We start from the raw sequence: 17,433 nt of genomic DNA on the forward strand, positions 1-17,433 counted from the left end.
AACATTTCCGTCATTTGTTTGTTTATTTCGATTTTATGGTATTCGGGAGGACGGTAGGATTTTACGTTGATGATTTTATCTTCTTTCAATGTAATGGAATGTTTAGCAAGAGATGTACACGGTAATGTTTCACTGTCTAAATTAAATACATCCATGTAATAGAGAAGAATCTTTTCTATAGGTTCTCTGAGAGGTTTTTCTATGTGCGATAGTCGAATCGAAGATTTGAATTTTTGGATTTGATCTATGGTATTTGTATTTTCGATAATGTTAGAAACTTGAATTGAGGACTTACCACCATTGATAAAGCACACTGGCGTTGGCTTCCCTTCGAGGTATATAATTTTTTGAATGGTTTCTCCTGGTGCAAGGGTTGGTTCTTGTTGCAGCAGAAGGGTGTTGTTATCTAATTTCAATGTTTCGTTGGAGAGTTCGAATCGATATTGATTCAAACCGGGTAAGCCTAATACGCCATCTTCTATAATTGGGAAATCGTCATCTATTAAAGAGAAGTCTATCTTTTTGTCGAACAAATTCAATTTGACTTTGGAATTAGATTCGTATTCGGAATGTCCCATGGAGAATTTCTTTGTGTCTGGTATTGTTGTCTTTCCTGGGTAGCATCTTTGTTTAAGCAAGTTGATTCCTGCCCCGGAGTCAACGAGAAATCGCAATCCTGGTCGTCCTGGTAATTGTAATAGTATTGTGGGTAATCTTCCTGAGGTAGCATTGTTAATTCTGATTGTTCTTGAACGTGGTTTATTCCTGGAGGGGCTTTTCTTTGAAGCGGTATCGGAAAATTTTGGCATTGATTTGGAAGGTGTCCCAATCGATTGCATTTGGGGACATTTCGCTTGCGTCCTTTCGCTTAATGGTCTGTTCCCAAACTTCGTAAAATTGTTCGTTCTTGGTAGAATATTTTGTGTGAGTGAAGTTTTATTATTTGTGTTACTTGTAATAGCGAGGCGATTGTCTACTGGATGAGAAGCCTGGTTACGATAAAATGGCGGGGCGGTTGTTTGTCGCGTCATTTGTCTGCGAGAGCTGTGCTCGCGAAAGTATCTTTCCATATTCATTGCTTTCCTTTCTGCTTCGATGAGATTTGGGGGGAGATTAGCCATTAGCGCCTGCCCTATTTCTGGACGAAGGCCTCTTACATAGTCGGTCACAGAGTCCATGTATAGTTGCTCGTTCATCACCCGTCGAGTTAGTTCGTCTCTATACTCGTTGGTAATGCTGTGTTGGAGTTTGTTAAAAACACTTCGAAATCTGATGTTATAGTTTTGCACGCTCTCAGTTAATCCTTGCCTCATTCCTCTTAATTCGTCCTGTTGTTCTCTCACTGATACTTGCGCAGCTACATTACGTCTCAATGCTTCATACAGAGATTCGAATTCGGTAATACGAATATTGCGGATTGCCATTGCGGCTTTTCCTACAATCTTCTCTATTTTAATCATTTTTAGTAATAGTGTTGGTTCGCTACACATCATTCTTACTTCTTGTATTTCATGAATAAAATCCTCCACGTCTATATCATCCTTTCCATTTAATATCGGAATGCATTTTAATGCACTCTCAGCTTTTAGCTCTGGTTGCGTATATTGTTCAGGAGAAGTCCTTTCCCAGGATGTTTGAGGTGGTGTTTGAAGTAATGGGCGAGGTTCTCGAAGGACCGATTGATCTTTAGCGGTGTGGGTTACTTCGTCTACAGTTATTAGGGAATTGGCCTCCGATACATTTCCCGTTTTTGTGTTTGCTACAACTTCATCCATACGCAGTGTAAGCATACTCATTTGTTGGGTCAGTCTCTCATTTTGTTTCTGCATTGCATCAAGTAAAGCTTTAACTGTTGAGTCTATTCCGCTGTTAGTTAAAGCGGCGCTACCAGTTTCGGTTTTGTCTTCTCGTGGCGTTGCCATTGTTATACTAATTGTGCTGTCTGTTCTCGATCTGTATTTGACAAAAGAATCCAGGGCTTGCTCACCTTGATCGTTTAACCCGTAGGAAAGGTTCCGTTGCGGTGTTCCTTTGTCGAAACGTCGAAAGTGTCTGCTCTGTTACAGTGGTCCACTGATCCTCAATCTTCAAAGTTGACCGTAGCCCGAAATGCGTAATTTCGTTTTCTTGAAGTTGATGGATCCTGGCACGGATCGCCAAAATGTCACGTAAAATAAAAAAAGAAATTAAAAAAAAAAAGAAACTTTATTTTTACTTCGTTTATACACTTATAAGACACTTCTGAGCTCTAGGCGTGACCGTTCGAGACTGAGGCTCTTACAATATTTTTTACTTTCGGTGACATCTGTTTCTTCTTTTGTTTTTCATCCTTCATCATCCCCACCACCCTGCAGGCGCACGCGACCGCTGCCACGCTTCCAGAACATTCGGTGGAAGGACCGTTAGGACACAGATGAACCCTCAGGCACTCCGGCAATATACATTGTCGCCAAGGTCGCCATGTGTAATGTTCAAGTATCGGCTGTCTGGAGAATGTTTAGAAGTGGTCGCCTAAGGTGACATCAGGGCAAAAGAGTTTGGGGTTACAGTGTCCTGGTCTCTGACGTGATTTACGTTACAACGGCATCGTCGAGACGGAGATTTATTCTTTCGTACGATCTCATCGACGAATGACAGTGCCACCTTACAACCAGTGAATACCTCACATCTAGTTAACAAAGAGTTAGACTTGAACTGTGCGAGATCCCGTGACCGCGGATTCGTTTCGAACCTAAGGTCATTATCACTAGTGCTACGAGTGCTTAATCTTGTTAATAAGCCCGTGCTAATAAACTCTCCGTTGTATCACGACAATGGCTAATTCTAATGAAAATTCATTAAACGCCCATCTCCATAATCCTGACTTCAATCCGACATATATATATATATATATATATATATATATATATATATATATATATGTCGGAGATGAAAGAATACTGGAACCTTCCCTTCGGAACTTTGGGAAGACCCCTAGTATTGTAATTTAGATTTCACCATAGCCGAATTAAGAAACTGTTGTCATTCGATTCGACTGTATTTATTTGAGATTTTTGATAGTGAGCTCGGGCTCGAGGCGACAACCAGTCGCCGAACGTAGTCGCGGTCAAGGGATGAACGTTTTGTCTAACAAAGGCATGAAGTAACCCTATAGCTGTCCTTAAAAGAAATACTTAGGACGGGGCACGACTGTAAGCGTTTCAACGATTTCTGTCCCGTGGCTCGCCACACGCAGACTCTATTCTTTGAGTAAGATGATTACCAGATGTCGACGCGTCTCCACAGTACATGTTCAGCTAGCCCGAGGACTCGCTATAAATCTTAAGATCTGTTTAACTAAAGTCCTTCAAACCGACAAACAGTCCTCGTCCCAACTACGAGAAAATAGGAGAAATCTATTTTTCTCACCAACGACGCTTCCTCTTCTCGAACTTTCTCTTAAGGGCGGCTAGCACCCTTCCCCAACCACCAACATGGAAATTGACCAATTAACAGTAACGCCAATTTCCCTCACTTTCCGAATGAAGGCTTTTCTCCACGAATCCGATGATTTCGTGCCCTTAGGCACACCCGTCATAGTTTTCCTCGACAGCGTTACCGTGATGGAGAACCACTCTCCGGTACGATCTCAAAGACGATTCAAGTAACTCTCAGATACGTAGTGATTGCCTCGTGCATTAACATTGAGTACAACTTAGACGCTGAAGAAAAGTAGAGTTCGTCATCCCCTTGACCGCGGATTCGTTAGTGAGCCTAGGATCATTGTCATTAGCTTCTCGAGTATCTAATTGTCGTGATTACTTGTCCAATTCCATCATAGTCATATTTGCACTAGTAAATATCTCCTCTATTGCATAATGATCACGTCTAGCACCAATAGGGATTCGTTTCACGCCCTCAACCCTAACTCAAATCTTAACGCCAACCCGACATCAGAAGTGGGATCAGTGCCGATTATAACAGTGCTAGAACTTACGATCATCGTGCGCAAGTCGCAAGTCGTGCGCAATTCAGTCGCTAGTGCAAATCGAGTGTGAAACCTAAGAATTATCGCTACCACGTTTTATCCCTTAAAATCGCGTGCTCCGACTCCGCTGCATGGGGCGCAGCTGCCAACCTGATTATGGAAGGAAACTATAATTTCAATAACGGGTGGCGAGTCGACTTCTACGTACTGGAAGCACCAACGGATAGATCAAGTCATCTGGGTGAGTCGTTTCCATTTTACTCCGATTCGGGAGCCGAGCGTTCACTAATTAAAGAGTCCGCGGCCTCGAGATTTTCTGGCAAAGGAATGACTGACATATTAGTAATGCGAGGAGTAGGGAATACCTGTATTAAACATACGCCTCCCATTTGTTCATTGTGCGTATTAATGATTTTTACATCGAAGATAATTTCTCATGTCCTTGCTGATAGTTATTTGAAATATGATGTCGCGATTAGTTGCGGGACTCTAAGTCTGGTTTTTGACGTAACATTACACAAAATAGCCTCGCTATGTGTAAAACAAAAATGATTGGTGTCTGTAATGAAACCACTGCAAACGAGATCGTCGTTAATGAAGTTGACGCTGATGTACATGGTAATAATAAAAGTCGATCAATTTCTCTTCTCGACAAATTCAAAGATTCATTCGTTACGGGTTTTCTACGTATTCGCGTAAATGCAGGCCGGTTAGAAATACGATTAACTGATCCTAACACCACCGTAGGAGGAAGTCCTTATAGACTTAGCGAGGAGGAGCGAAGAGCGGTACGTGAGAAAACAAGCGTTCTAATTAAAGCAAAGATTATAAGGCCTAGTAATTCGCCATTAGCGAGCCGTAACTCGTGAAGAAAAAAAAACGGCTCAGATAGATTACGAGTGGATCCCCGAGATCTAAATCAAAGTATCGTCGCGGATCGGTACCCTTTACTCCTTATTGCGGATCAAGTCGCGAGATTGCAAGAGGCGAGATATTTTATTAGCCTGGATATGGCCAGCGGGTTTCGCCAAATTTCTATCTATCCTAATCCAACGGAGTTACAGCGTTCGTTACCCCGACAGACAATATGAGTAGATAACGATGCCGTCTGGACTGAAAATTGCACCGTCCGTCTTTCGGAGGGTCATTCGCAAGGCCTTAGGTGACCTCGCTCATTCGTACGTTGTTATTTATTTCAATGACGTCCTAATTATTGCCAACTCGATAGATCAAGCTTTAGAAAGATTGAACACCGTATTAGATACCCTCGTAAAAGCCGGATTCTCTTTTAATTTTGCGAAACGTCCTTTTCTAAAGACATCGGTGCTCTATTTGCGATATGTAATTCATAACGGAGAAGTTCCTCCTAACCCGGGTAAAATACACACCTTAAGTTCTTCACCTGTGCCAACGACCGTTACACAGTTCAGGCAGTTCATAGGGTTAGCTCCGTACTTCCGAAAATTCATCCCTAAATTCTCACAGATGATGAAATCCCTGTATGCGCTCATCTCAGATAACAGAAATATAACTTGGACAGATAGACACGAGAAAATAAAACAACAGGTAGTCTCCGCCCTGACCGACGCGCCGGTGCTAACGATATTCAACCCCAATTACCCGATAGAACTACATACTGACGCTAGCTCGGAGAGTTACGGGGTGATTTTGACGCATCAAGCCGAAGGTAAGAACAAGGTAATAGAGTATTACAGTAAAAGAACCAGCCCCGCGGAATCCAGATATCACTCCTATGAACTCAATACATTAGCTATCGTAAACGCCGTAAAACATTTCTGTCACTATCTATAGGAACGGGAATTTCTTGTCGTCACGGATTGCAACTCGTCGAAAGCATCGAGTGATAAAGTACATTTAAATGACAGGGACCATAGGTGATGGGCTTACTTGCAGACTTTTATTTTTGACATTATGTATCGGGAAAGTAAACGGACGGCTCACAAATTTCTTGTCGCGAAACCCCACAGGCGTTGACCCTATTAAATTCGACAAAATCAAAGAGAAAATAGTTGACTGGCCGAAATTTCGGAAGATTGGCTATTAGCGGGACAACGTCGTGATTCTCAAACCTTGGAAATCGTCAAGGGATTGCAAAACGATGAACTCGCGGAAGACATCGCGAATACATACGAATTACGGTTCGGTACTCTGCACCGTAGGATACAAAGAAAAGGCAGGATTCTCTGTGTACCTATAGTCCCAAGATGTTTTAGATAGTCTGTTATTAACCATGTGCACCAGTCAATTATGCACTTAGGTTGGGAGAAAACGCTGGAGAAACTATACGAGTATTACTGGTTCGAAGGGATGGCGTTTAACTAAAGTCCTTCCTGGCGTTTAACTTAACTGTTTAACTAAAGTCCTTCAAACCGACAAACAGTCCTCGTCCCAACTACGAGAAAATAGGAGAAATCTATTTTTCTCACCAACGACGCTTCCTCTTCTCGAACTTTCTCTTAAGGGCGGCTAGCACCCTTCCCTAACCACCAACATGGAAATTGACCAATTAACAGTAACGCCAATTTCACTCACTTTCCGAATGAAGGCTTTTCTCCACGAATCCGATGATTTCGTGCCCTTAGGCACACCCGTCATAGTTTTCCTCGACAGCGTTACCGTGATGGAGAACCACTCTCCGGTACGATCTCAAAGACGATTCAAGTAACTCTCAGATACGTAGTGATTGCCTCGTGCATTAACATTGTGTACAACTTAGACGCTGAAGAAAAGTAGAGTTCGTCATCCCCTTGACCGCGGATTCGTTAGTGAGCCTAGGATCATTGTCATTAGCTTCTCGAGTATCTAATTGTCGTGATTACTTGTCCAATTCCATTATAGTCATATTTGCACTAGTAAATATCTCCTCTATTGCATAATGATCACGTCTAGCGCCAATAGGGATTCGTTTCACGCCCTCAACCCTAACTCAAACCTTAACGCCAACCCGACATATATATATAAAGGTTACAAGGCCTTTATCGCGAACAATTAGTAAAAAAATGAGCGTGCAGTATGTAAATAGCTGTTTTAAACATATAACTAATGGTAAAGATGGCCCCATTAAATATCAAGACTTATTTAAATGTAATGGATAATTAATTGTTTCAATAATTTTCTAAGCTTAGTAAAATTTATGTTTGCAATTAATATCTTATTTATAATTATACATACCTATATTTTCAGATTTACTTTAAACTATATCAATGTGCTTATAACGTCGTATGTCAAACACCTTTATTTCAATCGTTTAATTGTTAAGACATAAATAAAATAGAGAAATTTCTTCTAAATTGATAGAAGAGCTATCATAATTAATTCCAGTAATGTTATTTAAAATCGATTAGCACTTTGACGAATTATTGTTTTAATACACCATTAATCAGGTTTTGAACAAATAATTTGTATGTATTTATCTATCGATTCCACAAGCAATGGTAAATGTATCTTTTGATCCGTAGTTTGCCATTAATTCATACATTTTAGTAACATTCGTGTCATTATTAAAACAAGTCAACCAAAGTGTCCATATATAGTGATTCGCGAAAATATTTGAACAAAACGTTTTTTGAATACATTGTATATTATGTGAAACATTCTAAAATTTCATTGCTAGCTTCCTTATATTATATTAAATTTTCAAACGAATCTGAAAATGTACAGAGAAATTAGCAAGCATATACTTTGCGGAGATCGTCAAAGTATTTGAAATGTCGGTTATTCATTATTAATAAGCCACAGCATTAAGCGAGATCATCTAATTTTTTACTAGGTGAATATTTGCAGCAAATAATCTGAGATTTCTATATACAGGGTGGTTGGCAACTGGCGGTACAAGCGGAAAGGGGGTGATTCTACGCGAAAAAAAGTCGAAAATATAGAATAAAAATTTTTCGTTTGTGGCTTAGTTTTCGAAAAAAATCTACTTTGAATTTTCGCTCGGTACGCGTTCTGCTCTTTGAATAACACGTCTGTCAGGATGTCGACGATTGGGATACCGGTGTCTGTAATGATCAGCTGCGATTGATGTGTTACCACCACACGCACTTAACGAAAGTATCATGTCCGTATATTCCCGATTGTTGTGTGTAGACATGATGGTAGACCAATAGGTACTGATAATGGATAGCGATAAAAGTCGGATAGTATGTTAATAGGTAGAAGAACACTTCGGTCACATTGGAAGTGTTTATCAACATAACGTCAATCGAGACAACGATCTACAGTGAGATCCGTTATAACGAGACGTGATAAAGTGCACGCGTACCGAGTGAAAATTCAAAGTCGATTTTCTCGAAAACAAAGCCTCAAACGAAAAATTTTTATTCTATATTTTCGACTTCTTTTTTCGCGTAGAATCACCCCCTTTCCGCTTGTATCACCAGTTACCAACCACCCTGTATATTTTCAAATTGATTCCAAATATTGTATGGCCATCGATAGTTGTGTCTCGTGTTTCACCACGGTACGAATAAAACTTCAAAGAATGTTATATAACACATCTGCAATATGCTCATAAAAATTTTTACAGTAAATGTTCAAATATTTTTATGAGCCACCGTAGACCTTGCTTTCCAATTTGTAGAAGTTTATGTATAGAGAGTGGTTGGTCGGCGAAGTTTAATGGACGAGATTGCTCGTTATTGAAACCGTCGAATATATTTAAAATGATAAATGTATGAAATTTTAATGATGATCGATTTAGAATGATTATAATAAATTTATTGCTTATTGGATTTTATTTGATAATGCATATGGTTAGTGCTTTGTCTCGAAATTAAGCGAATTAGTAAAAGAGAAATTGATGCCTGTTAATGTGTTGTAACCTCTATATACATTCTCTGATTGATTTCATATTCTATCAGTATAATGGTCATAACACATAGTATATTACGAGTATGCATAAAAGTCTTCATAAATGTTCATATAGTTTCGTGAGTTACTGTACGTGAGTTTGAATACTTTGAGACACATAGGTATTTCAAAAAATGAAAAAAACGAATTTGCAAAAAGTGAGTCGCGAAAGATTGCTCATGTTTTTGCGTTAGAGAATGCGAAATGAACGACTTCCTTGTCGATAGTTGTGAGCAAAAAAGGAATTTCTGAGGTGAAGACTGTGAAGATTGAAAATTGAAGATTCAAAGTACTTATTTGTGATGTATGAGTATGTACACGCTCATTAAGGACATATTTTGTTCTTAATAAAGTTTCAATATAGTTTAATATGAATTATATGAACTTTAAATTATATACTTCAATTATGTTTTATTAATTTTTTTATCATATAAAATATTAAGGTAAATATTTCTTTATATGTTTTAACGATTACTCAACTATTTCTGATTTTGAAGCAAATGTAATAACTGTATTAAAATTTTTAAGTGATATGTATATCTAAGCCTTTCACTGAGTAATAAAATAACGAAGAATTTAGGATGAACAATTTAGTTCTAGTTTTCTTCTATTTATATCAGATGCGAAAAATATGTGCTTTCAACGTTTTATTCGAGATACATAGATATTAATTTGCACTACATATGATAACATTTACAATATGAAATTTTTAATATTATAATATATTTTATGACTTGCTGAAATGTTTATTATGCTGCATCGTGAAAGATGTTAAGAAAACAAAATCATGAAATATAGCTTATAAAAGGTCACATTTTGATATTGAAAAATACAAAGGCAGTTACTTCATCGATAGCAAGAGTGAATTATTTGGAAAAGAAGTGAATTCGTTTCGAACAAAAGTTTACATTTGTTAAAGAGAAGTTTGTTAAAAATTTGTTTTTATTTGTTTTATAATGAAGATTGTGATTAATGGAATTATATATACCTATTTATATATAGATTATATAGACTAATAGACCTGAAGTTCGCTATCAAATCTTCAACTATCTGCTCTAAAATATTTTTACATATGTAAAGTATGAAATTTTTATTTTTGATCAAGAACGTATAATCAGAGAATTATAATCGAATTAATACTCAACCTGATAGATACAACGCATGCAACGTGCATGGAGTGCGGTGTTTCTCTTCACTGCTCTAAAAAAGAGGTATATTTTGAATAGAGATCGCTTTATACATGTAACGTATATGTAGTACCGTTTGACTTGTATAGATCATGCGCGGAAAAGTATAAAAAATTTGAGATATAAATATTTTTAAGAGTTTTGACTGGAACTTATTTGGATTAGATTTAAATTTATTTTCTGTTACGATAGCGGAGAACGTAAGAACACTTTCTCGTAGAAACAAGGAAATATTGAGTAACATTAATTGAAAGATCTGAGAGAAAGATCTTTTAGGTATATAGGTATGTATAAAATCAATTATCTTTTCACCGACTTTCTCTTTTTTAATTTTTGAAGTAGATTCAGATTTGTATGCAATTTACTATTATCACGTATAAGTATCAATCACCTATTAATTTATCTATCACAACTCACTAATCAATTCACTTGCGAAACCTCCATACTAATAATAATTTTCTAATTATAAAACCTGTTCATTCCGCGTTTTTATAACGTTATGTCTTCTTCTTAATTATCTTTTAAGTCCCATGTTTAATTTTTTACGTTTGCTTGAAATTTTTTTCTAATATATGAAGCACTTTGATAACAATCATATTTTTTTAATTTCCTGTTTTGTTTGATTGTTCAATTTATTTAATTTCTTGCAAGCAAAGTTACATTTTTATATTAGAAATCACTTCCTGTTATATCTGCTACAGACTGTTTACAACAGAAAGTTGCAAAAATAAATTAAAAGGCTAAAATTAGTTTTAAATCATAGTTCTGCTTATCCAAGACTTATTATCTGCGTATATAATGCTTATAGAAATTCTATATGTTATTAGCTCTGAAAAACGTAATAGGAAATTTTATTAACGATATTTTATTTTATCTATTAATTTCTAATTATCTGTTTATCATACACTTTTATCAGTTTTACACATTCAGCATCTTAACGCACTCGTTTATTTCAATAAAAGTATGAGAGATCGTCCCCGAAAAATTGTTTGATACATATCTTTTTTATCAATAACATGCAGAATATTTAAAAAACCAGAAAGTACAAGAATAAATTTGCCTTAAATCTCGTATTGTTGAATGAGGATCCAAAAATTTTAAAAAGAAAATTCTACAAGCAATCATTTATATAAGTAATGTATCACAAATTTGAATTATTTTGATAATTTTCCTAAATATTAATCCATTTTCGCGTAAATTTGCATATATGTAGATGTGTATTTCTCAAATGTGCCATGTTGTAGATTTTTTATCTATTTTTGTATGAAAAATCGTCTACTGCTCACCTGTAAAATACTTTAGTCGCAACCTGTATACAAATAAATTAGGAACAAAATAAAAATACAAGTAAAATATTTAGCAAATAATATAAATATAAATTTATATTTATAAAATTAGGGAAAGATTTCAGAACAAATCTTTTTCTTCAAATAAGTGACATACCATAAGTGTGTAAAGACCCTAATTTCAACTCAATTTAACATACTATACAAATTAATTCAAATAATTATTAATATTAAGAATATTGTGTGTAAGTATAAATATATAAAAATAAGTATATTATTTCATAAATACACAATTATACTAACACATAAACAAACGAGCATATAAACATCTAAATAAATATATATTAAACAAATTCAAACAAGCGGAGACTATCGGTGCAGCGATGCATCGTTAGAAACGCGATTTCTAATATCGCAGAATGACTCGAGAAGTTTCTCCGGCTGGATACTTTTTTATGTAAACAAGAAATTGTCGCCATTTCGAAGACGATTACAAGGGACAAAACGTGGAAAGCATGTAATTGGAGTTGGCGGCTATGAACTCGGCGGCGACTTGACCATCTGGTCACACCTGAAATGTTTTCCAGGTCGGAAGATGTAGTCCTTACTGAGCACCGGATTATTGCAGATGATTTTATCCGTTCAAATGCAATTGCCGCGACAGGATAGCAATTTGAGACGCCAGTGAAAGCCTAGATCGATGCGAACTGCATTCTACTAGATTGTTTCTGAAGTATCCTCTTCAGTAATATAATATAACGTATTTTATTATCTTAATACCAGGGTATTCTTCTTCCGTCTTTGATCGATTGAAGCTTATGAGTAGAATCGAGTTTATCGATAGAAATAAAAGGGTTATTTTCTATATATTCGTTCTAGTCGATTCTAGTCTTTTATTTATTGTATTGTGCATTACTACAATGTAGATATTTCAGTTATGAAATAATTTCAAAACTTGAAATTTCATGCGATCATTTTCTTCCACATTTAGTTAAAGGCAAATTTATCTCGTCGGTGGAAATAATTGTTCTTTGTATTACAGAAGTTTTCATTTCAGGACATTAGATTCTATCTAATGATTTTGTTAATTTATGATTTTGAGTCACTACAATAAAAAATTCTGTTTTAATGGAATACTAATATAGGAATATTTACAACAAAAGTAAATCGGGCGTTTTATTTAAATTGAATTAAAATGCTGATAGGATACTGATATATTAATATATAGCTATCATCATATTTTTTGCTTCTCAAATCACTTTCTCTATCGTTAGCAATTACAATATTTGTATTTAATTACGATTACCACACTCACAGAGACTAAATTTAGGTACTTTTAATAAGCGATAATCGAACATACAAATAAATTAATAATTTATCATTATTATTCAAGTGATTGAAAAAAATACGTCAATTTCTATAATAATGTCAAAAAATTACTTAAATAACAATAAAACTAATATATAAAATAAATCTAAAAGTGTGCAAAGTGCATTAATAAAAAAGTTCACCTAATTTACATTTTCGAAGAAACTGATATTTCAATGAAAAACTCGATCTTTTATATATGTATCTTATTTTATACATGTATGTGTGTATTAAACCAAATATCAATAACTCACTGAAAATATTATTATACACAAATAACATTGCTGTATTCGTTTCCATCTTCAATTGCATTTAAATTATCCAGAAATGCAATTTCTGAATCACTTTCTATCACTCGTAACATATTAAGTTCAAATTTTTCGCACGTTCTCTGATTGCAGGTGATGGTATACCCGGAACAATTGTTGTTCGTGTCGGAAACAATCGGCCGGACTTGGGAACGAATCCAATTTGCAATCGTTTCACCGGTCCCCTCGAAGAAGGGCAACCTCTTTTTTTACCCTGTAATCCGCCTATGCCTGGAGCTTTCGTTTCCGTACACTTGGAAGCAACTACACCGGCACCAGTTCCAGTGCAACTTTCATTGTGTGAGGCCTTCGTGTACACTGATCAGGTACGATCAATTTGCTGTACCTGTTCCAAACGAATAAAATTACCCAAGTATTATAAATAGCTTTGTTGTAAGTTACATAATCTATACAATGTATACAATATGCAAAAGATATATCAAAATTACGTATAATACTTGTTATAATATTTAGTAGGTGCAACAAATCTCCACGTAAGTTCAATTTTTTAAATTATGTTCATAAAAATATAAACTTTCGCGAAACTTCCCCTTAGTTGGCTTCGTAAATTTTGAATTCATGAATGTGAATTATGTTTACTACAGAAAGGACTAATTAATATGAACTTCAATTGTTAAAAATGGATAATCAGATTTTAAAGTATATTACATTTCAAAAGACACTTTATATATACCTTATGTATCATTTCTTATACATATTTTGATAATGTAATTCATTTTGTAAATATAATCAGTATTTTAATACTTTCTACTAATTAAAACGAATCAGAGTTATTAGAAAAAATTGAGTTTTAGGGTTTTTATATTGACTTTTACACCGATTATTCTTTTCTTATGTGTATATTCTTCTTTATATAGAGTTTCTCTTTTTTATAGTTTAGAGAAACGTGATTACTTTTTTGTATAGGCTCTTCCCATTGAGAGATGTCCACAATTTAGAGATCAGCCACCAGGTTCGACAGCAACCTACAATGGAAAATGTTACATATTCTACAATCGCCAACCGATGATATTCCGAGAAGCATTGGCATTCTGTCGTGCACGAGGTGGTACTTTAGTGGATGAAAGCAATCCTGCCTTACAAGGATTTATTTCGTGGGAACTATGGAGGAGGCACAGGTACCGAATTCATTAATTGTCTACCTCTACGCTTCGCTATCTGCCTTCAACTTATTTCTGTAAGATATAACTAGTTCAATTTGATCAAAATCAGATTGCTCTATCGAGTTCGTTACAATGGACAATTTATTGTATTTAATAGTAATGGCAACTTTCATCAAAATGGTATTTTCATATTTAATATTTGATAAAGATGCTACAGGAAAGGTATAGGTATTATTCTATACAGTAGTAATAAAATTTTAAAATAAACACCTTAGCTTTAAAACAAGTCAATTTTACTGTACTATCTGTACTCTGTAATTAAATTAATTCTTCTATTACTACCATCTTCTTTTTTTTTTTTATTTTTTATTTGTTAGAATATTTACAATCAATTCTCGTTGAGAATTTTCAGTAACTTCATTTGGCGTAATACAATGACATGGTTTATAATAGTTTATATTGTTGGTTCTAGTAGGATCTAAGGATTTAATCTAAAGGGTATTTTCTTTTTAGTCTGCGGATCTGGTCCGTCGTGTCAAGTAGTTGGGCGACTAATGGATTGTGGTGGTTGTTGACTCTTGCGTTATTTCTGCTTCTGGACTTGTATATTTCATCTTTGACTGTAGGCATCTTGAAGTTGCGGTGGATTGTTTCGTTGGTAACATACCAGGGTGCATTTATTAGGGATCGTTTTCGATTGGAAGCGTTGGAGTATTTCGATGTTGGAATTATTTGCTGTTCCCCATAGTTGGATTCCGTAGGTCCAGACAGGTTTTATTACGGTCTTATAGAGCGTAATTTTGTTCTGCTCTATTACTACCATGAAATAAACTGAACCTACCTTCTTACATAAATTGCTTACAGTGGCGAGTGTAAAAATAGAATAATTCGTATTCATAAATACAAATAATATTAGAGTGAAAACTTTCATTTCTATTCTTCCTCTTTAATATAGAATTCAAAAATACATTTCTTGTACCTTAACATGTTGACTGCCACGACACCCGTATTCGGGTGTCAGCAAAGTTTCTGGTCGGGCCCCGTAACCCATATTCGGGTGTCGCTTATTTAACTACTTGCGAAGGATCTTCGTAGGTATTTGAAAAGATATTCCATAATAATAAAACGTAATAAGTGTGTAATAATAAATGTGTTTTCAACAAACATTTCTAAAAAGATATACCTTATCTTTATTCAGGAGTGATACTTCGAGTCAATACTGGATGGGTGCAGTAAGAGATCAAAAGGATCGTACGGTTTGGAGGTGGACAGGAAGCGGCGACGAAGTTTCTGTTTCTTTCTGGAGTCTACCTCAAGGCAGCGAAGAAGACTGCGCTCGATATGATGGTAGTAGAGGATGGCTTTGGTCTGATACCCCTTGCACAGCTCGATTAAATTTCATCTGTCAACACCGTGAGTACCAAGTATTTTCTCATTACTATCGAATTACACAATGGTTATATAAATGTCATCATCATTACTATAGAAACATATAACTTACTTAATTCTTTTTAGACATCTTAATACCTACATAATGACATATCGCACAAAACAAATAGAGGACCTTTTCTCACATCACTTTGTCTTTTATATTCACTTCTTGTGTTTGTACATTGTTTTTTAATTACCATTTAAGATCAATTTTTAGAATACATCATGGTATCATACGAATAGCATGTTGATATATTAAATTTATAAAACTTAATCGCTTTTATTTACTTGATTGGTGCAATAGTATAGTCGATCCACTAATTTTTTTAGCAGTGCGTAAAGAATAAAAAGATATTAAATAAAAGGTGAAAAATATTATGTAAGCCTCTCAAAAGCTAAACTGAACAACTTGGCTTATTGTTCATTTCTCAATTTTATTACACAAGTATACGATTAACGTTCAATTCCCAAGACACGAATGATTTCCTCCCATCAGTTTATTTATCGCAAAAAGATGACACTAATGATAGTAAATTCTGTGGTAGATTTAAAAAATAATGTTTATATCATCATCAACTTTTTGTATTTTGGAATTTATGGAATTGATCAATATGGTTGCTAACAGGCTTATGTATAAAAAAATGAAGATCTTATTTCTCCATTCTGAAAAAGATAGTAGAAGAAAGTAACCAAATGTATGGAATATCATCTTGTTTTTTAAATGTTACTCATAAAAAATCAGTCACAAGAAATAAAAGATTTTTATGGGTTTCAATTTCAATCATATATTTACATTCAATTTAAGAGCAGTCTCATATTCCTAACGTTACGAGCAATCTTCAATATTGAACTAACATTAAAAAACATTAAAAATTATATCTAATAAGTAATAGGTACTCAATTATTTTTATTAATTATTCTCCTTATTAATTAAGACACTTTGCTTATAAAATTTTTGAAAAATTACATACCCAAATATCAAACTCTGAACCAATACTTTCGTCATTTGCACAATGTCCGCGCTATTTTTCTCCACCAGAGTATCGCGAGAAAAGTTATTGGAAAAATAAACGGTGCCAAGGTGAGGTAGTGAGAGATCCTATTGACGTTTGACAGATAAATCATCTGTCAGATTTGATTCGTGTAATTTATTTTTCAGATTTTTATAAATGTCTCTATTCTATATTAGATAAATACTATTCCATAATTGGTCACTTTCTTCTAACAAACAATGTGAGACAACAAGTAAAACCAAGGAATTCTTTGTTTGCTCTTAGAACCACGAGCGTGTGGTCGACCAGAACAGCCTCCGAATTCCACGATGACGGTGACCACAACGACAGATCGAAATTCCGGAAGCGCGTATGAAGTTGGCGCGACGGTGGATTACACTTGTAACGCCGGCAGCCTTCTTATAGGACCGTCGACTCGTACATGTCTCGATACTGGCTTCTACAACGAGTTTCCACCGGTGTGCAAAAGTAAGAGAACAAGAATTAGATACAGAGGCCACTCGGTGAACCATATACGATCGTCCTATCGATGTTAAATTCAACATTCTGCTCGTTTCAGGCATCGAGTGCGGTTATCCAGCGAACATAAAACACGGAGGTTACACACTTATCAACAATACCGTTAGTTATCTCAGTCAGGTGCTTTATTCCTGCGATGAAGGATACGAGATGACTGGTAAGAATTTATCGTGGCGTTAGCCATTATTTCTCTTTGATAAATGGCTATCGTTTGTGGGTAATACTTTGATACCTGTGTTGAAACGCTTGGCCAATGAGCATTTTGAAGGAAATTGGTAAGAATATTAGTTGGCGTTGGATCGTGATGACATCATCCTTCTGATTGTTTCTTGATCCTCTTGTTGCGGCTTGGTTTTGC

The 17,433-nt window shown here is 35.4% G+C and overlaps 1 protein-coding gene across 2 annotated transcripts in view; it reads left to right on the top strand.

The window, feature by feature from the left end:
• LOC100644559 overlaps positions 1–17,433 on the top strand; it is an 86,087-nt gene that overhangs the window by 55,685 nt on the left and 12,969 nt on the right. For both annotated transcript variants that reach the window (XM_003396434.4, XM_048406999.1), the window contains 5 exons: positions 13,082–13,314; positions 13,916–14,127; positions 15,311–15,525; positions 16,821–17,024; positions 17,116–17,232. In XM_003396434.4, coding sequence (XP_003396482.1) covers positions 13,082–13,314; positions 13,916–14,127; positions 15,311–15,525; positions 16,821–17,024; positions 17,116–17,232 — 981 coding nt within the window. The remainder of the gene's footprint in view (positions 1–13,081; positions 13,315–13,915; positions 14,128–15,310; positions 15,526–16,820; positions 17,025–17,115; positions 17,233–17,433) is intronic.

This window comes from Bombus terrestris, chromosome 7 (genome assembly GCF_910591885.1).
Source record: "Bombus terrestris chromosome 7, iyBomTerr1.2, whole genome shotgun sequence".
Lineage (NCBI taxonomy): Eukaryota > Metazoa > Arthropoda > Insecta > Hymenoptera > Apidae > Bombus > Bombus terrestris.